Raw genomic sequence first — 21,299 nt, 5'->3', positions numbered from 1 at the left:
TGTTATCTGTTATTGCATTTCTATTCCATGTATTTGCCCAGCACTGTTTTTTCTCCTTTCCTTATTAAAACTAACATTTTTCACTCTGCCTTCACCCTTGCATTCCTTGACCTCTCCCCCCATTAATTCTAAGGCCACCTCTACCATCGGGGCTGTGCCTCTTCTGCCACTCAGCTTTTCCATCGCTCCATTTCTCTTACATTTGAAACCTTTATCCTCCTCATTCTATACATCATTCCCTCCCTGCGCCCGGCCCAGTTATAGACATGGACTAATCCTCTGTGTGTGTTCACCATAGACTTCCCCTCTACCAGTCCCTCATTCTCTCCCTTACTACTTACAGATAGGACCACATCTAGTGTGGTCTAAGCCTATAAATTAGGATTTTATGTCGTTAAATTATGGCTGTGAGTCACAGTAAAGCATGAAAATTAATTAAACCATAAGTCATATCCTAGCTTCCCTGAAACGCCTGAAAGGGTAAAACTTTCCACATTACTCCACACCAACCAGCGGACTTTCACATTTTTCAAGCGTTTTGTCCTTTACACCTTCCATCCATCCAGCAACAAACAGGACAACATCTCTCTGAAACTCAATCCTTGAGTGTTGATTTTCACCTTTTCTTTTTGGATACTTACAGTGCTTTTCCCCATCACTCTTACCTTTTCTGATAAAGCTTCTTCCAGTGTAGCCAGAGCCGTGTCTGTGTTGCTGGAGTCGGTTTGAAGGCCCTGAACCCTTTCCCTCAATCCAGCCACCTGTTTGTCCTTGTCCTTTAACTGCTCCAGCAGGTTCTCAATCTGGGGAGGAAGAACAATGAGAGTGAAAACAAAGGAAATCCCACCAGTGGAATATTGTTGTTAAACAAACACAAAATATTCATCATGACTGATGGAGTCACACAAAAGTTTAGACCAAACTTGGAAAGTTAAGTAGCATTTTTACCCAGTTGTAACCAACTGAAGGCTCACAACTGGAGATTGTTTGTACCCATGAACCGCACACATACTTTTTGGCCCCTGGGGACCCATCTAGAAGAGGAATCAAAACACTGAGTCGTTTGTAGAGCTTCTGACTGCATTTTCCTGCTGTTTTGTCATCGATTCTGATGTGACGTCTCAGAGACAAGCAGCAGTGAAAGCCTCGATATAGCAGTTTGCATCACAAGAATTATAGATGGAAGCACAGCATGCAAATACATTTATTGTATGTCTGTCTATTGGAACAGTAAAAACACCAGTGCACTTCTCTGTGGCTGTGGAATACTTATATTATTCTATGTTTTAATCTACTGCACCACAGCTCTTGTGTTTCTTGTCACTTGTATCACATAAAATGCCTTTTTTTCTTTATATTACTGTGTGTAGATGGTTTTCTGTCATTTCTACAGTTTCTTGCTGTATTTGTGTCCTGAGCTTTTACAGGGTCTGGCCCACTAGGGTCTCATCTCTAGGGTTTACAGAGAATTATCTGAAAATGAGAAAATAGGCAGTGAATTGCAGTCCCCATGGCATAAAAGGTCAAAGAAGAATGAACAGACTGCTTCCAGCTGACAAGAAAGCAAAATAACTCAAATAATCACTCGTTGCAACCAAGGTATGCAAAAGAGCATCTCCTTCAAGCAGACTGGCTACGATGCAGAAGACCACCGCGTACCGTTCCTGTCACCTAGGAACAGGAAATTGAGCTGTAATTAACATGGGCTCACAAAAACTGGAAAATAGAAGATTGGGGGGCAAAGTGCCTGAATGAGTTTCCATTTCTGCCGTGACATTTGGATGACGGTCCAGAATTTGTCTTAAAAATCATGAAAGCGTTCACCCGGTGCTTATCAAGAGTTCAGGTCAGTAGAGGTGTGGGGGATATTTTTTTGGCACACTTGGACCCTCTCAGCCCCCTGTACAGTCACCTTAGACGTGTGGTGTAATGAGAGATCTGCACCATGGATCGACCGTGGTTCCTCACATGACAGCAAGAAACAAAATCTCTGAGAAATGCTTACAGCACCTTGTTGAATTTGTGTAATGTAAACGGAGAAAGTTCCAAAAGTAAAAGGGATCCAAACTGGCAGCAAGGTGTACCTAACAAAGTGGCCAGAGAGCAGAGTGGACAGCGACTCCCATTCCTTGAATCTATGTCCAACAGACAGTGTGGCATTAACAACATTCACTTTATCAGTTTAGTAGTTTTATACTAAGAGTTAATTCAGCCCATTGACTTGCAGGACATCTGCCTTTTTGCAGTTAACCTCATGTTGCTAAAGTGGTGGTGTAATAGTCTTTATCTGATGAACATCTGCAAAACAGAACAAAAGCACGGACGCACACACACAAAAGCACACAAACACAAAACGCTCTGAGCTGTACCAAAACAAAACACTAACAGATGCAGCTGGAGCAGGATACAGTGCCATGCAATGAGACTCCAGAGGTCTACAAATTAGTTTCCAAGGGACATCTGATGATAATGCATGTTAATATGGTGACAGGGACTTGTACAAGCACATCTGATATTCCCTTGAATTCTGGATTAATATGATTATCATGAAAAAAAGATTACGTTCTTCTTCTTTAGTAGGTTTTTGCTTTCAACAGACAAAGTGTCCCATTCCCTCACCGCTGCAATGAATTAATAACACAACTGACCCAAGTGATCCATTCTCAGATCAGGGCTTGTAAGCCTAACCCTCACCGTCGTACAACAAAAGGGATTCGTTGTTTAATGAACATGAGATTCCAATTTTTCAAAAGCCCTCCGGGCCACCAAGAGACCACAGTTTTACTGCAAAAGTGGCAGGGTAAAAAAAAGTTGCATTCCAGTCATGGGTGCATAGATAGATAATGTTCAAATCTCTGCAGCTATTTTACAAATGAATCCAATTAGACTCGACTTTGGTGTTTTCTGCTCCCTGGAGGGCAAGAGTGAGGCTTTAAGGGAGCCATCTTGGTTTTGGGATTTGAGGGAAAGTGATAGAAGGGGCTGGAAAACGCAGCCAAGACCCCTCGGCTGATCTTGATAGGTTAATAACAGTCATTACACAACCAAGCTAAAGGCTCTGCTAGGTTAGTCCACGACCGATAGAAACATTAGAGCCTTCAGGGAATGATGGGAAAGCTTCACACTACCAGACTTAGATAAAGTTCCCAGTAATTCATGATTGCCATGGGTGTGTTTGATGGTATTTTAGGATGGACACTGTGAGAAAAGGGAGGGGTATATGGGTTGCTCCATTCATTCTTTCATGTTTCTCTCATTTGAAATGAATGGACCAAAGAAGTGCTTTTATTTACTTCACTTAACTGGGATGTAAGTGCACGCAAGTCAAAGCAACAAATACACAATTCTTAGTCAAGGCTGACAGATTATTCGAGACTTAACTCTGTAACAAAATGCAAGAAATAAAGGAGGAAATACATGAAAACAAACTTTGTGGCCTCTGGTTGTTGGGACTCAGTGGCCTTGTTGGCCAAACGCACACACCAAAACATACAGTACACATGCACTCATGCACACCCTTGTCCCTGTGGGCTACATAGAGCCCTATTTTAGGCCAAATTGAGCATGTCACCCCTGGTCCTTAGATAAATGATTACATTCTTCACCAGTCTTAAGTTTGCTTTGGCCTGGTCCTACAAAATAACAACCGCTCGATGAAATATTTAGCCTCGTCGCTTGGCCCGCTGTGAAATTGTGCAGAAAAACATTAGAAGCAACTTAAACCTTATAGCAGCGGATCAAAATAAGCCGAGCGAATCGCGGATATGGGAAAGAGGGCAAGGAATTCTATCAGAATTCTCAAACTTCAATCGCGCACTCTTAGGAGAAATGTCCTGTGTGGACAGGCGAGGAGCAGGGCAGCTGTGTGCCTTTTCGGGAGAGAGGGGGCCTCTCTTCCAGTAGCTCGGTTGTTATGATGAGAACAGCAGTCGCTCATTTTATCTCCCTGTGCATGAGGCGACCTCAAACTAAACTCCCGCATCTCTCTTTCTCTTCCTTCCATGCACACACACGTGCATGCAAACGCAAACACGTGCATGCACACACACACACACACACACACACTGAAGCCTTTTATCACTGAACTATTGGGCATATGTCATACCATTCTCCAACCAAACACACCTCCCCATGGAAGCGGACCACCTACGGCAGCCATCTTCCAGACCAGGCACTGCGATGTGGACTCTCCGTTTCAGTAAGTGTGTATCCTCTTGAGAAACCATGACGTCTGTCTCAGTCATCTCCCACACACATGGCGCTCTGCTTTTTACAGCCACGCTGTTTTCACTCTGATAAAGTTATCAAAAAGCTGATATTGCAGGAATAGGTTCTCATTAAAAGTGGGAGTGCTGATGTATACCTATCACTGACCTTGACTCTGAAGATGCTATTGATAGGGAGTTCAAACACGCAGCTAAAAAAATGAAACACAGCAAAACACTTTATTCCATTTGTTCGATGTTCTTGCAAATCCGCTGGGAACCGTGTTTTTGCATTACAGTTGTAGTCTGTTAAATATAATTAACACAAGCTGAGTTCTAAAGTAACGGGAAAGAAGTATCAGGCTCTGTGTCTCTGGCAAAAAATGGTCATCTAAAAGCAGCTTGTTCCGGAGGAGAACCACAAACCCGGTTGACCCGTCTGTCGTCCAGCCAACTAAGAACTAGAACTCTGTGGCTGCCAGAGGAATCATTTCTCCAGAACACAAAGGAGACCAGGGTGGAGTGTGACCACCATAAAAATACAATCATTTGTATTTTTAAAACACTTTTGTACCAATAAAAATACCAAACAATAATTGGGTGCACTTTTTGAAAGGCAACTTACTTGTCATCGCCTCTGAAAATATGACGGCGACAACTGTAAAACCCAAAGATCCTGGCGCTGACATCCATGTGCGCATGCTTTCATATGCTCAAACACACACACACATAAGCAAAAACAATAAAAGCAAAGTGAACAACATGCAGTAACTGTACGCGTATTCCTCTAGAGAAATCTAGGTCACCGTTAAACAGAAACAGTACGGACATCTACATGCTGGAAATATCATACCGCTATGTCAAGCACTCCGCAATCACACGCAGCCATGGTAGTGCATGCTTAAATGTGTGCGCACGCATATTGTTCCCATCTCCAGCCATCAAAGGCTGTTGATTCCTGGATTAATAAAAGGGCTCCTTCCTGCTTCTGAGCACTCAGACACGGCTCTTCAAAGAGAAACACAGCCTATGTCATGAAGAACAGGGAACACGGTGACCTTTTCAGCGTGAGGTGGGTGTGCTTGCACTTCATTTAACCCATGTCCCACCATCACCCCCCATCTCTGTCTATGAAATGCAACAACATGGGCAAAACTGGCAGAATGGAAAGACCGATAATATGTATGTTGGCGCCTCCATGTGGTAATATGCCGTCATAAGTTCCCTGTTTAATTTGGAACGGATCCTTTAGATTTAATATCAGGGATTTGCTTTCAACTGTGTGATTCATTACCACTAAGTTCTTTGAAGTGTGTATATACAGTGAGTTATCTTGTTTACCTTCACTTTACAGAGCAGAGTGACACAAAGGACATAATGTCTTCTCTGGCTTCAGATTTTACCTGCACAACCTGGAAATCCACGAACACTCAAAACACTGCTTCATTTTACTTTTGGTAGCAATACCAGGAAGCATCAACAATGCAGAAAAGGAAATTTCCTACCATTCCCATCATTCCCTAACAGCAGATTCACCAGTACTGAGGTGTATGGCTGAGAATGTGAACGCCAACACGACACAGTGACCTTCAACACCTTTCCCAGATTCCCATCAGATGTCGTTCCTAATGTTGTGCAGCTCTGCTTGAAGATTCATTATTGGTTATCGACCGTAGCGGCAAAGCACAATGACGTCACAAGACGAGTGGTGCCCCAGAGAGGAGTTAGGTGAAGTGTGATGCTCAGGTTCTGGAATCATCCACACTTTGCTTAATGAGGAAAAAGTCATTTATTTTTAATTTTGCTAATGTACTGCTGCACATCAAAGAGAGCAAATGACACTGTCCATGTTTATGAAGAGGTATATCTCGACCACCTAGGCTTTAGAGGAGAAGTATATATAATATTCTTTTCCAACCTTGCATTTGTGAACAGGAGAATAACATTTGTATATATAATTACACATTTATTAGTAATAAATGGCTATAAAAGTAAAGTTATTACAGAGAAACAAGAAAAACAGCTGTTAAACAATGTTGTTACTACTTAATTAAATAATGCAAACAGATTTTTTTTTTAGCTCTTTTGAAGTGTTGTCCAACACTTTGCTGCAGCTTAGCTAATTGCACAAACGTGTTCTGCTACTGTGTGCTTGCATGTGACTTCATGTCAGTGCTCGGCAATGCCATGAGACCAAAAAGGAGCATGCAGAGGCAGACAAGCAGGCAGAGCCAAGAATAAAAAAACCAGCTGAAATGCAACTGGAAGCAAGCGAAAGAAACAGAATTCTCTACGGGTTTCACTACGATTACAACTACGGATTGTAACTCTTACAGAAGCTTCCTCACCATTACCCCAACATTCATTCTGCTTCTTACCACCAGTGACTGCTCACAAATACAAAGGTGCTCTGTGTTCTTTAGAGAAACATATGCTCTCATTTGTATGCAGCCACAAAGGCACGTAAACATACACAAATGTAAACAGACATTCACGTTGTGCTCACAGACAAGCAAGAATACATAAAAACCCTTATAATTCAAGGCTACTTTCTTATATATGTTTACAAGCAAGCAACTCTCATTGTATGAGCTCATTTAAGAGGTCATATTATATTTTAGAAGATAGGAATATCATTTATTGTCCCTCATTTGGGAAATTCAAGTGTTCCAGCAGCAAAGTGACAGGCAGATGGAGCATGCAGTTTCCCAAAAAAGCAAAGAATAAAGTCCAACAGTCGAACAGCTGCTGGGAGAAAGGACCTGCGATAACGCTCGTCTGTGCACCTAGCATGCAGCAGTCTGGCACTGAAGGAGCTCTCCACTTCTGCAACAGCTTCATGCATGGGGTGGAAGACATTGTCCAAGCCATAAACAAAGGATGTGTTTGGATACCTGCATTTTAACTGCAAACCTTTTGTAAAAATCTACATATGAAAAAAAGAGTAGCTGGTCATACTGCAAGTAATTTTGGAAATGCATGAAAACATAAAGGGGTGTATGCAGGAGTCCAATTCTGGTTCAGCCTCCTTTTTTCTTTCCTTACAGAAAGTTCTTAAAGAGATATGCCTGTACTCACAGAAGCTGTGGTAACAAAAGCATGTTTCCTTTTATCCGTTTCTTTTCTTTTTCACCAGACCAGCTGGCCAATAACAGCAAATTGGGCTTTTCAGAGGGAGCGCGGTCTTGAAGAGGGAGGAGCTGAAACAGTGTTATCCACAGAAGGCGCTGCATTAATGAACAGCATGAGAGAGAAGAAAATATGTTTTCTGAACATGAAAGAAAGGGCTTCTGTTAAAGCACAGGCACTAAATAAAATTGGTAACCTCTAAATGAGCATAAAATGACCTCAATACATGAACTAGGTTAAAGCAGAACACCCACAAATTTTCTGGTCAGATATTATGTTAAATAGGTCGAAAAAAAGAATTTGGACAAAGAGGCCACACTGAACAACAGGCTCCAGAGTAAAACGTGTATAACAAAGTAGCCAAAGCATAAGCGTTTCTGCTTCACTAGAGCTTATAATTGAAAAGCCAGTTAGAGAGGAAAAAAACAACAACAACAAAAACGTTAGGAATTAAATATTTAACCTCCCACCACCTCAACCTACCAATTGGGGGGAAAAGTGCGTGCACACAAAATTATAATAGGGGTCTGAGTAATTTCAGATAAGATCTTGGGAACAAATGAGGGCAGCTGTGAGATGGATAAAAGGCAATGGTTTACAGTTATTTTAACTTTGCTTGTTGGCTAAAAGTAGAGAGGCTCGTTCTGCAGATATAACACAGCCTATCTGAACTACAAACACCTCTTTAGACTGTTTCGACACTGACGTAACAGATGCATCCAAACAATGGCAACATTTATAGAATATTCAAGTAGCCTAATATACAAGGTCTACTGTTCGTGTAGAGCTTGTGCAAAGACACTTTGATTTGAATACATACCCAAAGAAGCAGGAAATCATCTCCACTTGTATACTTCTGGACTTTCATTGTAACATGTGGCTTATTCTGAACATACAGTTCCAGCCTCTGAAGAATACAGGCACACAATCAGGTTGTGATTATTATCACGAATGTTGGGCTGGGGTCAGGCAATGGGGGCTACATATAACATTTACACATTTGACAAGTAGACGTCCTCCCCCTCTCTCCGCACATTCTTCCAGAAAGTAATTCACTCAGAAACCTTCCACGTGCATTCATACATATCAATTAGACATGAACCCACACACGTGTAGAGATACAACACCCACAGACCTGCAGACAAAGGGGATGACGGAGGTGCAGACAGAAAGACGAAGCAAGCATTGTTTTCCCACTGATTTATTCTGGTTGACCAAATAGCAAAGTGAGCGGGGAGAGACTCCTGCAGACCCAGACAGACTGCACTTGTGCAAGCTAGGCCGTATGTGAATGTGTCTGTGTGCGTTGGCCAAGTTGATCCACGTCCACGATCTTTAGACTCCAGACCCTATCTCTGCCCCCCTCAGCTGTGGAATGCTGCAATGATTGCTGGGTAATTACCCCGATGCTTTAGTCCTCTGCTCCCAGCACCATTAGTATTAAATCTTTTCTTTTTCTTCACTTTGGAGGGAGGCAATGGCCGTCCTTTGATCAGAAAGAAAGAAACAAAGGAAGAAAGAAAGAAAGAAAGAAAGAAAGACTGGCCACCCGGCGGGGACCACAGCAGCTGTCTCCACCTGTGGCTTCTGACCCAGGCCCACTTTACAGTGATCTGGTCAGACAAGTGAAATGCAGTGTACAGTCGTATAATTCAACTCCAAGTGGTCAAAGTTTGACCCATTTTCTCCTGATAGTATTAGGCATTAATTTTATGAAACACTAACACTGGACTGCCAGCAACTGTGGTGGAAGCAGGTCAGCGTGAGTGATAGCGTGTCATCATCATGATACAGTCAGATTTGAGCTCTTCATTGAGTTGGAGAATCATCAAACACATTTGATTACTTGAACTGAAGTATGTATTTGTGGTCAGGCAAAAGATGGCCTGGAATAGCTGGGGGCTGACATATGGCCCAATGCTAGGGTTGTCTTGACTGATGTGTAGCCTGGCTCCAATCAGCCAGCCTCAGGCTCTCACCATTAACCCTGGCTGATTGCTGATAGGAACAGAGGGGGATACAGGGAGGCCTATCACAGGCAGTTTACCAGAACCTCCCCAGCTACGATGGGCTTATCTGCAGCCGTGTCTCTGCGCTGTGATTGGTCAGCTGGAATCCATTAGGATGAAAGGCATTGGTGGCCTCATCACAGATCTATCAAGATCACACACACTAAAGCAGGAACATGAACGTAGATGTGAAGAGTTATCTGCACGGATCTCTGAGCTGCTGCACACACAAGCACTCACCTGGAATACGCACACAGAATCCTACAGATGTGTGCAACAAAGGCATATACTGGAAAATAGACGAGCAAACTGACTGGCATGTAGCCGGTGTAATCAGAGGTCTTCCAACAGACCTGCTGGAACACCTTTTACCCCTTTTATCCCCTGAGAATCATGAATATATCTTTGCTTTGGCACATCGCACTATTATGTGTGTTTAGCAGTACGAAGAGCTGATTTTGTTTTTTTAATGGAATATATTTGGCTTGGACTGTTGACATGACAAAAAAAGCAGTTCAAACGGTAAATATAAAACTCTCTAAAATAAGCAAAGCTTCCTGGTTTGGATTAGAAAATCTACTGGTTAAGAAAGAGTACCAAAAGATGACAACTACAACCCTTTTTAGATTTCTATATCAAAACCTGTGGACATGTTTCCATCAGTATTAAGGGCTGATCTTACACCAAAGTGTCACCAGACATAATAACCTGTTTTAATTGAAAGCGCTTATTAACAATGGCAGCCCTCCTCTACGTGGCCTCACCTCAACAGCTGCAAGTTGATTTGGGCAGGCAACTAAAGTTTCCACAGCAGAATGTGTTAGCATCACTCCAGATAGACATTTTAATCACGTCTGAGCCCTCCAAGCAACTAATTATACTCAAATTCACCTGGGAACAGAGCACAGAAGAAGAAAACGAGCGGAAACACATGCAGCAACGGGGGAACAGTTAAAGGTAAGTGAAGCTGTGAGATGCACTGCGAACTTGTAGAGGTGGAAAGTAAGGGATTTTGCAGTATACTTAGTCTTCAACACGCTCAAACCTGTAACTGAAGCCACCTTGTGACTATCCACACAAAAAAGACACACTTGTTATCACTGTTTTGTTAACAAGGTTAGAAAAGGTAACTGTTTGACATGCTCAGTGATAATCAGATGCACACATCTGTTTGTCTGTTTAGCTATTTAACTACCCTAGCTCACCTGCAACCACGACAACAAAAGGACCAATTCAAACTTGGCTGTAAAATACACCTAATTCTAACCTCAACTATAAAAAACTCTTAAGCTAAAACAGCCTTTGTCTCAAAAGGTCTGTCCAAAAGGGACAACCAGTCAAAACGCCCTCACTTTCCAAAACTGTCTTCACTTCCAAGGTCAGCACAGCTATTCTTGTCAAGTTGCAGTGACATTTCACTGTGGACAGCCTCACCCAAACCCTAACCCCTTCATTAGGACCAGGCTTTGGCCCCCATGAGAACTACTGGTCTCCACAAGGTTGGTGGACGCGGAAAAAGCCTGTTAAGATGTAACAAAAACGCACACACCTACACACACACAATAAACACTGTGTCAATGCTGGACTAACATTTTCCTTCTATCAACATGCAGCATTTCCTCTTGCTATCCATATGCATCACACTCAACAGTACTAGTGTGTTGGGACGATGTATAAAATATTTGGGGGAGAAATGGCAAAGAGAGAAAGTGGAACACTGAAGGATGTTTTGGGAAATATCTATGTGGGTACAAAAGGTGTAACATGTAGAAGACATCACAACAAGAGACATTAAAATGAAAATCTTTCAACCAATGTGAAAGCTCATTAACGATAAAACATTCAAGACAGAAGAACAATTGCTCCAGAGAGACAGTGAGCTGAGAGCTGAGTGGGGGAGGAAAAAGAAGAAATGCATAAGGCCAGGGGACAACTGGATTTATCTTCATATCAATCTCTTTCTCTCTCTACTTTTCTTCACAATCAAAGGGCTAGCCATGTTGATGAAACCAGGCCAGAGCCAGTGATGACACCAGGCCAGAGCAAGTGCTGAAAGGGTCTGGCAGAGGATCCACTCAAACAGAGGTTGGTTCCCCTGAGAATGTCTGAGCGAGACCTGCTAAGCACTATAATAGCTATAAGAGGGGCCCTTGTGTACACGGCATCCTTCCATATAGACGCACAAACATTCACACATTGTGCTCGGTCTGCAGCACATGTAATCCAATCTCCCTGCCTGTGGTTGCTATAGGAGGCAACATGATAGGGGATACTATACTTCCATGCATACAGACAGCCTTTTTAAAAGCATGAATATGGATTGAGATGACCACAATGTTTGAACATGAATAACATATGTAAGCCAAAACCACACCACAACCGGCCATGCATATGTACCTCCCACAGCCCTACCCCCTCAGAGAAAGAGGAAGAAGAAAAAGAACCAAAAATGAAAAAATAAATAAATAAATGCATCATTATGCATTGGTCATGGTCTCATAGACCAAGAGCTTGAACAGAGCTTCCACTGTTCTGCATGATACACAAGACCAAAATGCCCACACAACTTCTTTTTGTCATTCAAAGACCGTTTCCTCATTATTTTTAGTTAAATTAAGCCTCTTGCTATTAAAATCACCCCAGGGCTCAAACTATAGCAGTGACATCATGGTACCATGCAATAATTCATGGTGAACATCCATGTCGATGCCAGCAAGAGAAAATTCCTCTCACTCTCTTGAAACAGAGAACAAGGCAGTAATGGCACAAACTGCAATTTAAGCTAGTCTGTGTCGCAACGTCTGTGTAATCATTTTAAAAAAGGGGTAAAAACGCACCACATGTCAGAAACCCTTAAATATCAAATTCAAAAGGGCCTCACAGACATAAACGTGACTTTACTGCATCTTTATGAAGCTGTTAATTAATACAAAAAATGAAACCAATAAATCTGTTGAGGAAAGCTAAATATGTCATTAATTAGTATGTTTAGATGAAAACTAAACCAGAAATTCCACAGAAAAGAAAAACTGCAAGAAAACAGTAATTATTCAAAAATCCAAGATAACACAGGAGTGGGCGGGGCAAAGCAAAGGACGCTAAACTGCAACGAAGAACATGCGAGTAAACGAGACTGATGCCGCAAACCTGTTGTCCTGTTTTCATTTACATTCGTTTTTTCAGCTTCCTCCCGTCCGTATCGTATTATACTCACATCCAACAGGCTGTTCTTGCTCTTAGATACAACGACACACACTGACCCACACAGGAATCCAATATCATGCACCAGTTGACCTGTCATCAGCCTTTATCATTCTCACCAGCTCTCTGGGTGGCGGGTGCTGTTTGCAGTGAAGACAGAGAGCCTGTCGCGATAAAACAGATGCATCATCTGAACCCTCAAAGCTCTTTTCATCAGCGGGGGAACATATATGAGAGATTAATAGCTCTATGAAATCTGTTTAGTTGACTCACTGGAAGCTGAAAATTTTATGAAGAGGCTTGGCACTTTCCATAAGATTTAATCTAAACCTCATTACATCGTGTCATGAAAGTAAAAGCAGTGCTTGTACACAGCACATGGTTTAGCTATTGAAATAATATTCTCAGGATGTTTTTTTCTTTTCCCCAACTGTGCGGTTTGTCATATCAAAATGTCCCTAGTGAGGGAAATGTAACCCCACGTTTTTTAGATAGAGTTATCTTTCACAGAAAAAAAGAAAAAACTTTATTCAACACTGAGAAGTCTTCAGACACAGCTGGGGGTGTGGGGGCTGGTGGCGAAATAACTTCAACAGGATAAGACTGGTAAGGAAACGAGCCACACTCCTGTCTTTCCTCTTGTACACAGATCTGTAAGTTATAGCCCAAGCCTGCTGGGAAACGGGAAATTTGGGAAACAAATCAGTACGAAATGGTCAGTTTACAGAGTGGTTACAGTGCGCACAAAGTTAGTCAAAGAAGTGCACGTTTCAAAGGAATCATATCTAGAGATCATGACTAGCATTCCCATTCCACTTAAAAATGTGACCCAGATAGCAATGACATTAAGATATCTTTTTAAAAATATTACCATAAAAGGATTAGTCACGTGACACGGCTGGTTCTCCCAAAGACCACATTTGCTCACATTCTTTGGGGTTATTTAGCCACACAAACACATACAGTCATATCTGTCAAGGCTTTCTGGCAACAGAACACACCAGTTTAAAAATCATGTAAATTACAGAAACACTGAAACTGAGTTCTTTCTTTGTCTTTCTTTTGTTTTTAATTAAATTCATTGAATTTGTATCTAATGTCAGCAATCAGTTTCAGAAAAAGTGCAACATTTACTCTTCTGTTGCATCACATCTTCTTCTTTTAACAACATCCTACAAAAGACTTTGGGTACAAGCCGTTTTAGAGTCTTCATCTACAAAAAGGTTTCACCTTCAAAGCACTAACAGCCATAATAGTGGTGCGGACGTTTTTCACACCATATGCACGAATACAACCCCATGCCATCACTCACACTGGCTCCCAGTTTTCAGTTCCCCATCTTAACTGAACTCAGGCCCGAGGAAGTGGGTGGCTGTTTCTGGATGTTACTTTGCACTTTTGTATCTTCATCATAAGCTAAAATAGTTGGAAAGTTAATACACAAGTCAGTGACCCAATAATTTCCCCCCTTCAGCGTAACTCCAACATATCACCTACACCGACCTGCAGCACAAAAGTACCTTGCACAGATCAGATCATTACAACACGTTGTGCTGGAAAACCTTTGCTATAAACCCTGGCAAGAAAAGATTGTTGCAGACCATGATAATGAGCCCCCCCCCCCCCCCCCCCCCCCCGTTATGCACACTGTTATGCACTATATCACTATTACATGCCATTACCTTTCTTCTTTAACTTGGTTGGCAGATACTGCATGCTCTTGGTCTGTGCTCACTGCTCTCACCAGCTTGCCAAGCGTTACTCTTGTGTCTTGTTTCCATCTCTCTGTGCTTTTCTCTCATGTCTCAACCAGCTGCAGCAGATGGACAGCACCTCCATGAGGCCGGTTCTACCAGAGGTCTCTTCCTGTTCTTTCTCTTGATGGCTGCCAAGTGCATGCTCATTGGGCTTTTCTCTCTAATACTGTAGGGATTTTACCTTAAATTTAAAACACCGTGAATATGACTGTTGTTGTGGCCTGCACTATATAAACTGAATTAAACTGAGTAAATAGCCGTTTGGTTGACCCTTCCCCAAACATACACCAAAGCCAAAAAAACTCAACCAAACAAGCAAATACAATAGCTTGACTGGATTAAACCGCAAACCTCTGGTAGAGACAACCAACAAATTCAGCCCCTTTATGCTTCTAAAAGAATTTCAATGACATGCTGTGCTTCAGAAGCAAAAAGTTGGCAAAAATGTCCTTGCCATTTCAGAAACCTCTTAAAAAGTAGGCAAACTATCACGTCTACCTGGAAAAAGAGACACGGAAGAAACCTTTGTGCAAAGAGGCGAAGATAAACAAGATGAAAGAGGAGCCGGAGATGAAAAAGCAAAGAAAGACCAGAAATTGAAAATCTGAAAGTGAACCCAAAGTCAAAGTGCACTCAACATTGAGCTCACAGTCTTATGAGACAAGGAATGTCTTCCAGCTGGCAAGGGAGGACACAGAAGAAGAAAGAAAAGCCTTTAGGAGAGGACTCAAGAGTGGTCTTTAGCAGGAAGACATTCAACATAAAAAGAAAGAAGATGGTCATGGCAAGAGCGGCCTACAAGAAAAGTCAGACTTTCAAATGATGAGGGAAGTTTTCCAGCTGGAGAAACTGGACATGAAAACAAAACCCCACTTTGAACAAAGAACCAAGGATGCACTTATGGAGGACTTTGCATGGTGAAAACAATGAGATGATTGATGATATTAAGTCTTTTAAGATAGAAAAGGATGAGACAGCAATGTTGAGAAAGGCCTATTTCCAAGAGAAGAAAGACATTCAGAGCATTGCACAGGCTTTGCAGTTGGAGAAGCAAAGCACAGAAAAAGAAAGAAGAAGATAACCTATACTGAAGAAATTATGACTTTAAACTAAAGAAAGACAACGTGAAAATAACTACAACGCACAAAGAGGAAACCCAATAAAAGGATGGCAGAAAGTAGAAAAGGAAGAGTTAGCTTTAAAAAGGAAGGGCTACATTCAGTTAAAGACGGGTATCAAGAGTATGTGATGCTTTCCAGCTGAACAACTAGAAGGAATAGAAAGAACAGCCCGTGTTAGTAGCTTAAATTCACCCACCCATCCATCCATCCATCCATCCATCCACCCACTCATCCATCCATCCACCCATCCATCCATCCACCCACCCACCCACCCATCCATCCACCCACCCACTCATCCATCCATCCATCCATCCATCCACCCACCCACCCATCCATCCATCCATCCATCCATCCATCCATCCATCCACCCACTCATCCACCCACCCACCCACCCATCCATCCATCCACCCGCTCATCCATCCATCCACCCATCCATCCATCCACCCACCCACCCATCCATCCATCCACCCGCTCATCCATCCACCCACCCGCCCATCCATCCATCCACCCGCTCATCCATCCATCCACCCATCCATCCATCCACCCACCCGCCCATCCATCCATCCACCCGCTCATCCATCCACCCACCCACCCACCCACCCATCCATCCATCCACCCGCTCATCCATCCACCCACCCACCCATCCATCCATCCATCCACCCACCCACCCACCCATCCATCCATCCACCCACTCATCCATCCATCCATCCATCCACCCACCCACCCACCCATCCATCCATCCATCCATCCATCCATCCATCCATCCATCCATCCATCCATCCATCCATCCATCAAACTGGAATTTAAGGGGAGAGTATAGGGATTTTTGGAACAGGAACCTTCTTGCAGTGAAGCTATGCTATCAATTTTAAAATAAATTCACTGGAATTTGTACGTTTTTAATTGACACTGCAATACATTTATTAAACTATTTGTAGAATCAAAATGCTATTTTATGTGTATGTGAAAACAATGAGAAAGCCACAGTTTAAAATACCTGGCACACTTCATCATTCAAATCACTCTCAGTCACTTCGCACTTCAATTCATTCATTAACACATATTTCAAAAATTTTCATCATATTCCTGCTGACTTTTTTAGGGTGTTGCAGAACTTCTGCCTTTTAAAGTTTACTATGGCATGATGAATGAGGAGCACGTCTGCAGCAATAATATTTGTAAAGGAGAAAAGGAAACACAAAGATATGGATAGAGAGGGAGGCTTTCTGCATATTTCAACAAACAAAAAAAACTTGCTGGTGTTAAAACAGCCATCAACACAATGATACGAAGGAAAAGCAAAGCATTTGCAGTAAGCCCACGTTTGAGCGTGTACTGATGAAAACTGATGTCAAAGCACCACAGCAAACCATGAAACATCCCTAATTACAGGGCTTTTGACGTGTAGCCACTTTGCATTTAAATGGAACAGCTATAGTAAACGGGGCATTTTTAGAGAACAACTTCACACCCAACTGGAGTGTGCAACAGGGATGAGCTAAAAGCAAGCATATTGCTTTAAGTCAATGCTATAGGGAGGAGTACAGCACGTTATATGCGGTGCAGAAAGATCCTCAAACCTTGTGGTCACACAAACATAAAAGATTATGTATATTTTTAGAACAATCACATGCACGCATACACCCTGATGGCACTTTATTTGACCTTTTGTGCTCTTTTTCTTAAACTCAGCAAGTGGCAGAGAGGGAGAAGACAGAGAGAGACCTTTAATTTGAGGACATGAGAGGAAACAAGGAAGATGAGAGAAGACCTTTATGTGTATGTAATTGGTCTATAGAGGAACTGCCAGCATGCGCACCACAGGTGGCCGCCAGCCCGGTTTAAATAGCCATCCTCATTAAGTCCTCTGAGACATGCCGTGCAAACAGAAAGAGAGGGTCATGAGTGGCATCTGGGACCAAAAGTACGATGTTTCTTTAATTCATCATTCCCATTTACTGCATAGTGCAAGTTTACACACGGAGGTACTGTATACATGTTCAAAGACAGTGATGAAAACTCTGATTAGCCAACCTCCAGTCAGTCAACGATTCACTCTCAGCGTTTAATCACAGACTTCATTTCTAATAAGATAAGATAAGATAAGATAAGATAAGATAAGATAAGATAAGATAAGATAAGATAAGATAAGATAAGATAAGATAACCTTTATTAGTCCCACACGTGGGAAATTTGTTTTGTCACAGCAGGAAGTGGACAGTGCAAAAGTTATGACGCAAAAATTAGAATACAATAAGAATAAATACAGTACACAGCTGTACAGAATAGAATACAATAATATACTATATACAGTAGAATAAAATAGAATAAAAATATACAATAAGATAAAAATAGAATACGAATGCTATATACAACTGAGTAAAAATACAACGATGCCAGAAAAGATTATTGCACTTAGTGTTATTGCACATGTGTGGATGTGTGTGTTTGTTCAGTTAAAGTCTTTGTTGTGGAGTCTGACAGCAGTGGGGAGGAAAGACCTGCGAAATCTCTCCGTCCCACACCGTGGGTGCCGCAGTCTCCCACTGAAGGAGCTGCTCAGTGCTGTCACAGTCTGCTGCATGGGGTGGGAGACGTTGTCCAACAGGGATGACAGCTTAGCCGCCGTTCTCCTGTCACTCACCACCTCCACTGGGTCCAGAGGGCATCCTAGAACAGAGCTGGCCCTTCGGATCACCCTGTTCAGTCTCTTCCTGTCCCCAGCAGAGATGCTGCCGCCCCAGCAGACCACGCCATAAAAGATAGCAGAAGCCACCACAGAGTCATAGAAGGTCTTCAGGAGTGGGCCCTCCACCCCAAACGACCTGAGTCTCCGCAGCAGGTACAGCCTGCTCTGCCCTTTCCTGTAGAGGGCGTCTGAGTTATGAGTCCAGTCCAGTCTGTTGTTCAGATGAACACCAAGGTACCTGTAGCTGTCCACAGCCTCAATGTCCATACCCTGGATGTTCAGTGGTTGCAGTGGAGAATGCTTGTGCCTGCGGAAGTCTACCACCAGCTCCTTGGTTTTACTGGCGTTGATCTGGAGGTAGTTCAGCTGGCACCAGTCCACAAAGTCTTGAGTCAGTCCTCTGTACTCCTTTTCGTCCCCATCAGTGATGAGGCCGACTATTGCAGAGTCATCAGAGAACTTCTGCAGGAAGCACTGGGTGGAATTGTGGGAGAAGTCTGCAGTGTAGATGGTGAAGAGGAACGGAGCCAGAACCGTTCCCTGTGGGGCCCCCGTACTGCAGACGACCCTGTCCGACACACAGCCCTGAGTCCTCACATACTGTGGTCGGTCGGTGAGGTAGTCCAGGATCCAGGTAGTGAGGTGATGGTCCACTCCAGAGTTCTCCAGCTTGTCCTTCAGAACCGAGGGAAGAATAGTGTTGAAGGCACTGGAGAAATCAAAGAACATGATTCTCACAGTGCTTCCAGCGGTCTCCAGGTGAGCGAGGGAACGATGTAGGAGGTGAATGACGGCATCATCCGCTCCAATGCCAGGCTGGTAGGCAAACTGAAGTGGGTCCAGTGATGAGCTTGTTAGGCGCCGAAGCTGAGCCAGGACCAACCGCTCCAGGGTCTTCATCAGGTGGGATGTCAGAGCCACCGGCCTGTAGCTGTTGAGGTCCTTGGGGCGTGAAGTCTTTGGCACTGGTACAACACAGGAGGTTTTCCAGAGCTGTGGGACTCTTCCCAACCTCAGGCTCAGGTTGAAGAGGTGCTCCATCACCCCACACAGTTGGTCCGCGCAGGACCTGACGACCCTCGAGCTGATGCCATCTGGACCCGCTGCCTTCTTGCCATTAATCCTCCTCAGTTCCCTCCTAACCTGGGTGGTTGAGAGAGACAGGCTGGAGCCTTGTGTTGAGTGTGTATTGGATGCTGTTGTTGGGGGTGGGGAGGAGTGAGCAGGGTGAATAGAGGAGGTGTGAAGTGTCTGAGGTGGAACAGCAGCAGTGGGGGTGGGTGAGTCTGCAGCCGATGTTGTAGACTGTCTCATGGTTGAATCAAATCTGTTGAAGAAATGATTCAGTTCATTTGCCCACCTCACATCCCTCCCAGGCAGAGAGTTCTGATGTTTGTGGCCTGAGATGGTTCTGAGGCCTCTCCAGACTTCACCAACGTTGTTTTGTTGAAGCTGGTTCTCCATCTTCTGCCTGTAGCTCTCCTTCCCATTCCTTATCAGTCCCCTCAACTCTCTCTGCACCCTTTTCAACTCCTCTTTGTCTCTGGATTTGAAGGCCCTCCTCTTCTGCTTGAGGACAGCTTTAATTTCTGGGGTAATCCAAGGTTTGTTGTTGGAGAAACACCGTACAGTCCTGGTAGGTACGGTGTTATCCACACAGAAGTTTATATAGTCAGTAATGCATGTAGTAAGGCTGTCGATGTCCTCTCCATGGTCGTCACAGATCACCTCCCACACAGTCGACTCAAAACAGTCCTTAAGAGCCTCCTCGCTCTCCTCTGACCATCTCTGCACTGTGCGGGTGGCTGGTGGCTCCCTGCGCACTAAGGGCTCATACACAGGGACAAGGTGCACCAGGTTGTGATCAGATCTGCCCAGGGGAGGGAGAGGTGATGAACTGTATGCCTCTTCAGCATTGGCATACAGTAAGTCCAGTGTTTTATTGTCTCTGGTTGAGCAGGTCACATACTGGGTGAAGGTGGGCAGTGTGGAGTCCAAAGAGGCATGATTGAAGTCCCCTGATATTATGAGAAGGGCTCTCGGAGATTGTGTTTGCAGTCTGCTGACCACAGAGTGGAGAGAGTCACAGGCTGCATCTGCGTTGGCCGAGGGGGGGGACATACGCTGTTATTGCGATAACATGCGAGAATTCCCGGGGCAGATAGTACGGACGCATGCTAACGGCTAACAGCTCAATGTCTCTGCTGCAGAGTTGTTCTTTCACAGTGATGTGCCCAGGGTTACACCATCTGTCGTTCACAAAAACTGCCAGTCCCCCTCCTTTCCTCTTACCGCTCTCTCTCGTCCTGTCCGCTCGCAGCATCTGAAATCCCGGTAGTGTCACGCTTGGCTGACTGAACTAGAAAAATATTCAGCTGATTTAAAGCAATAAAACTGCCAGTCATAATATCACTTCCTTTTTTTTCTTTAGTTACAAAAGTAAGCTGACTCACTGGACATTAGACTTTTTCTACAATTAAAAGCAGAGAGACTAGGCATTGAAAGGTTTCTGACAGTTCTTCTCTTTAGTATGACAAACCTTCTAAAGCTGACAAACAGCTGCTGACATTATGGCCAAATGGCAGCAGCCTCCTGTTGTTTGTTTCAATGTCCAACCCCCATAGCAATTTGGAAATGAACATCAACACAAACAGCTATGTGGAAAACAAGATTGTGGCCTGCACTGCGATGCTGCACAGCGATGTCCTGTATCTCACGTATGACTGCGACACCAGCGCCAATTATACTTTTTCAATTCAATTCAAGGGTGCAGCCGTCTACTGCAACTGGTTGGGGAATAAAAAACACAGTGGAAGACAGCCGGAAGTTAGAGCTAGCTTCTTCAATAGTGTTATAACACAATAATGTCAGCTCAGTTACTTGTTTCTCCTTTTCTGTTTCTTGTTTTTTGTCCAGATATAGAGTGAGAGTGGTAGATAAGTGGCACTGAGAGAACAAATATCACATTGTTTGGATTTTTCCCTGAAAACTCAGCCTGAGCTCTGTGCTGAGAATGTCCAGCAAGTTGTCTTTTTAAGTTACATTACAATCCACTCACACGTGGAGCTGTTGAATTATTATTATTATTGGTTTGAGAGTTTTAGAGTGTGTTTAGGCCCAACACTCATTCTCCTTTTGGCTCCATCAATTCCTGTGGGAGCACGTCTGTTTTTCTTTTTCTGTACAAA

The 21,299-nt window shown here is 43.4% G+C and overlaps 1 protein-coding gene across 1 annotated transcript in view; it reads right to left on the bottom strand.

The window, feature by feature from the left end:
- LOC146644518 (ERC protein 2) overlaps positions 1-21,299 on the bottom strand; it is a 169,770-nt gene that overhangs the window by 107,424 nt on the left and 41,047 nt on the right. The window contains exon 7 of the mRNA XM_085393471.1: positions 666-803. Coding sequence (XP_085249597.1) covers positions 666-803 — 138 coding nt within the window. The remainder of the gene's footprint in view (positions 1-665; positions 804-21,299) is intronic.

This window comes from Rhamphochromis longiceps, linkage group LG20 (genome assembly GCF_057381845.1).
Source record: "Rhamphochromis longiceps isolate RC_006_pf linkage group LG20, R_longiceps_female_GT1.1, whole genome shotgun sequence".
In the NCBI taxonomy this organism is placed as follows: domain Eukaryota; kingdom Metazoa; phylum Chordata; class Actinopteri; order Cichliformes; family Cichlidae; genus Rhamphochromis; species Rhamphochromis longiceps.
This window is presented reverse-complemented; position numbering and strand designations above follow the sequence as displayed.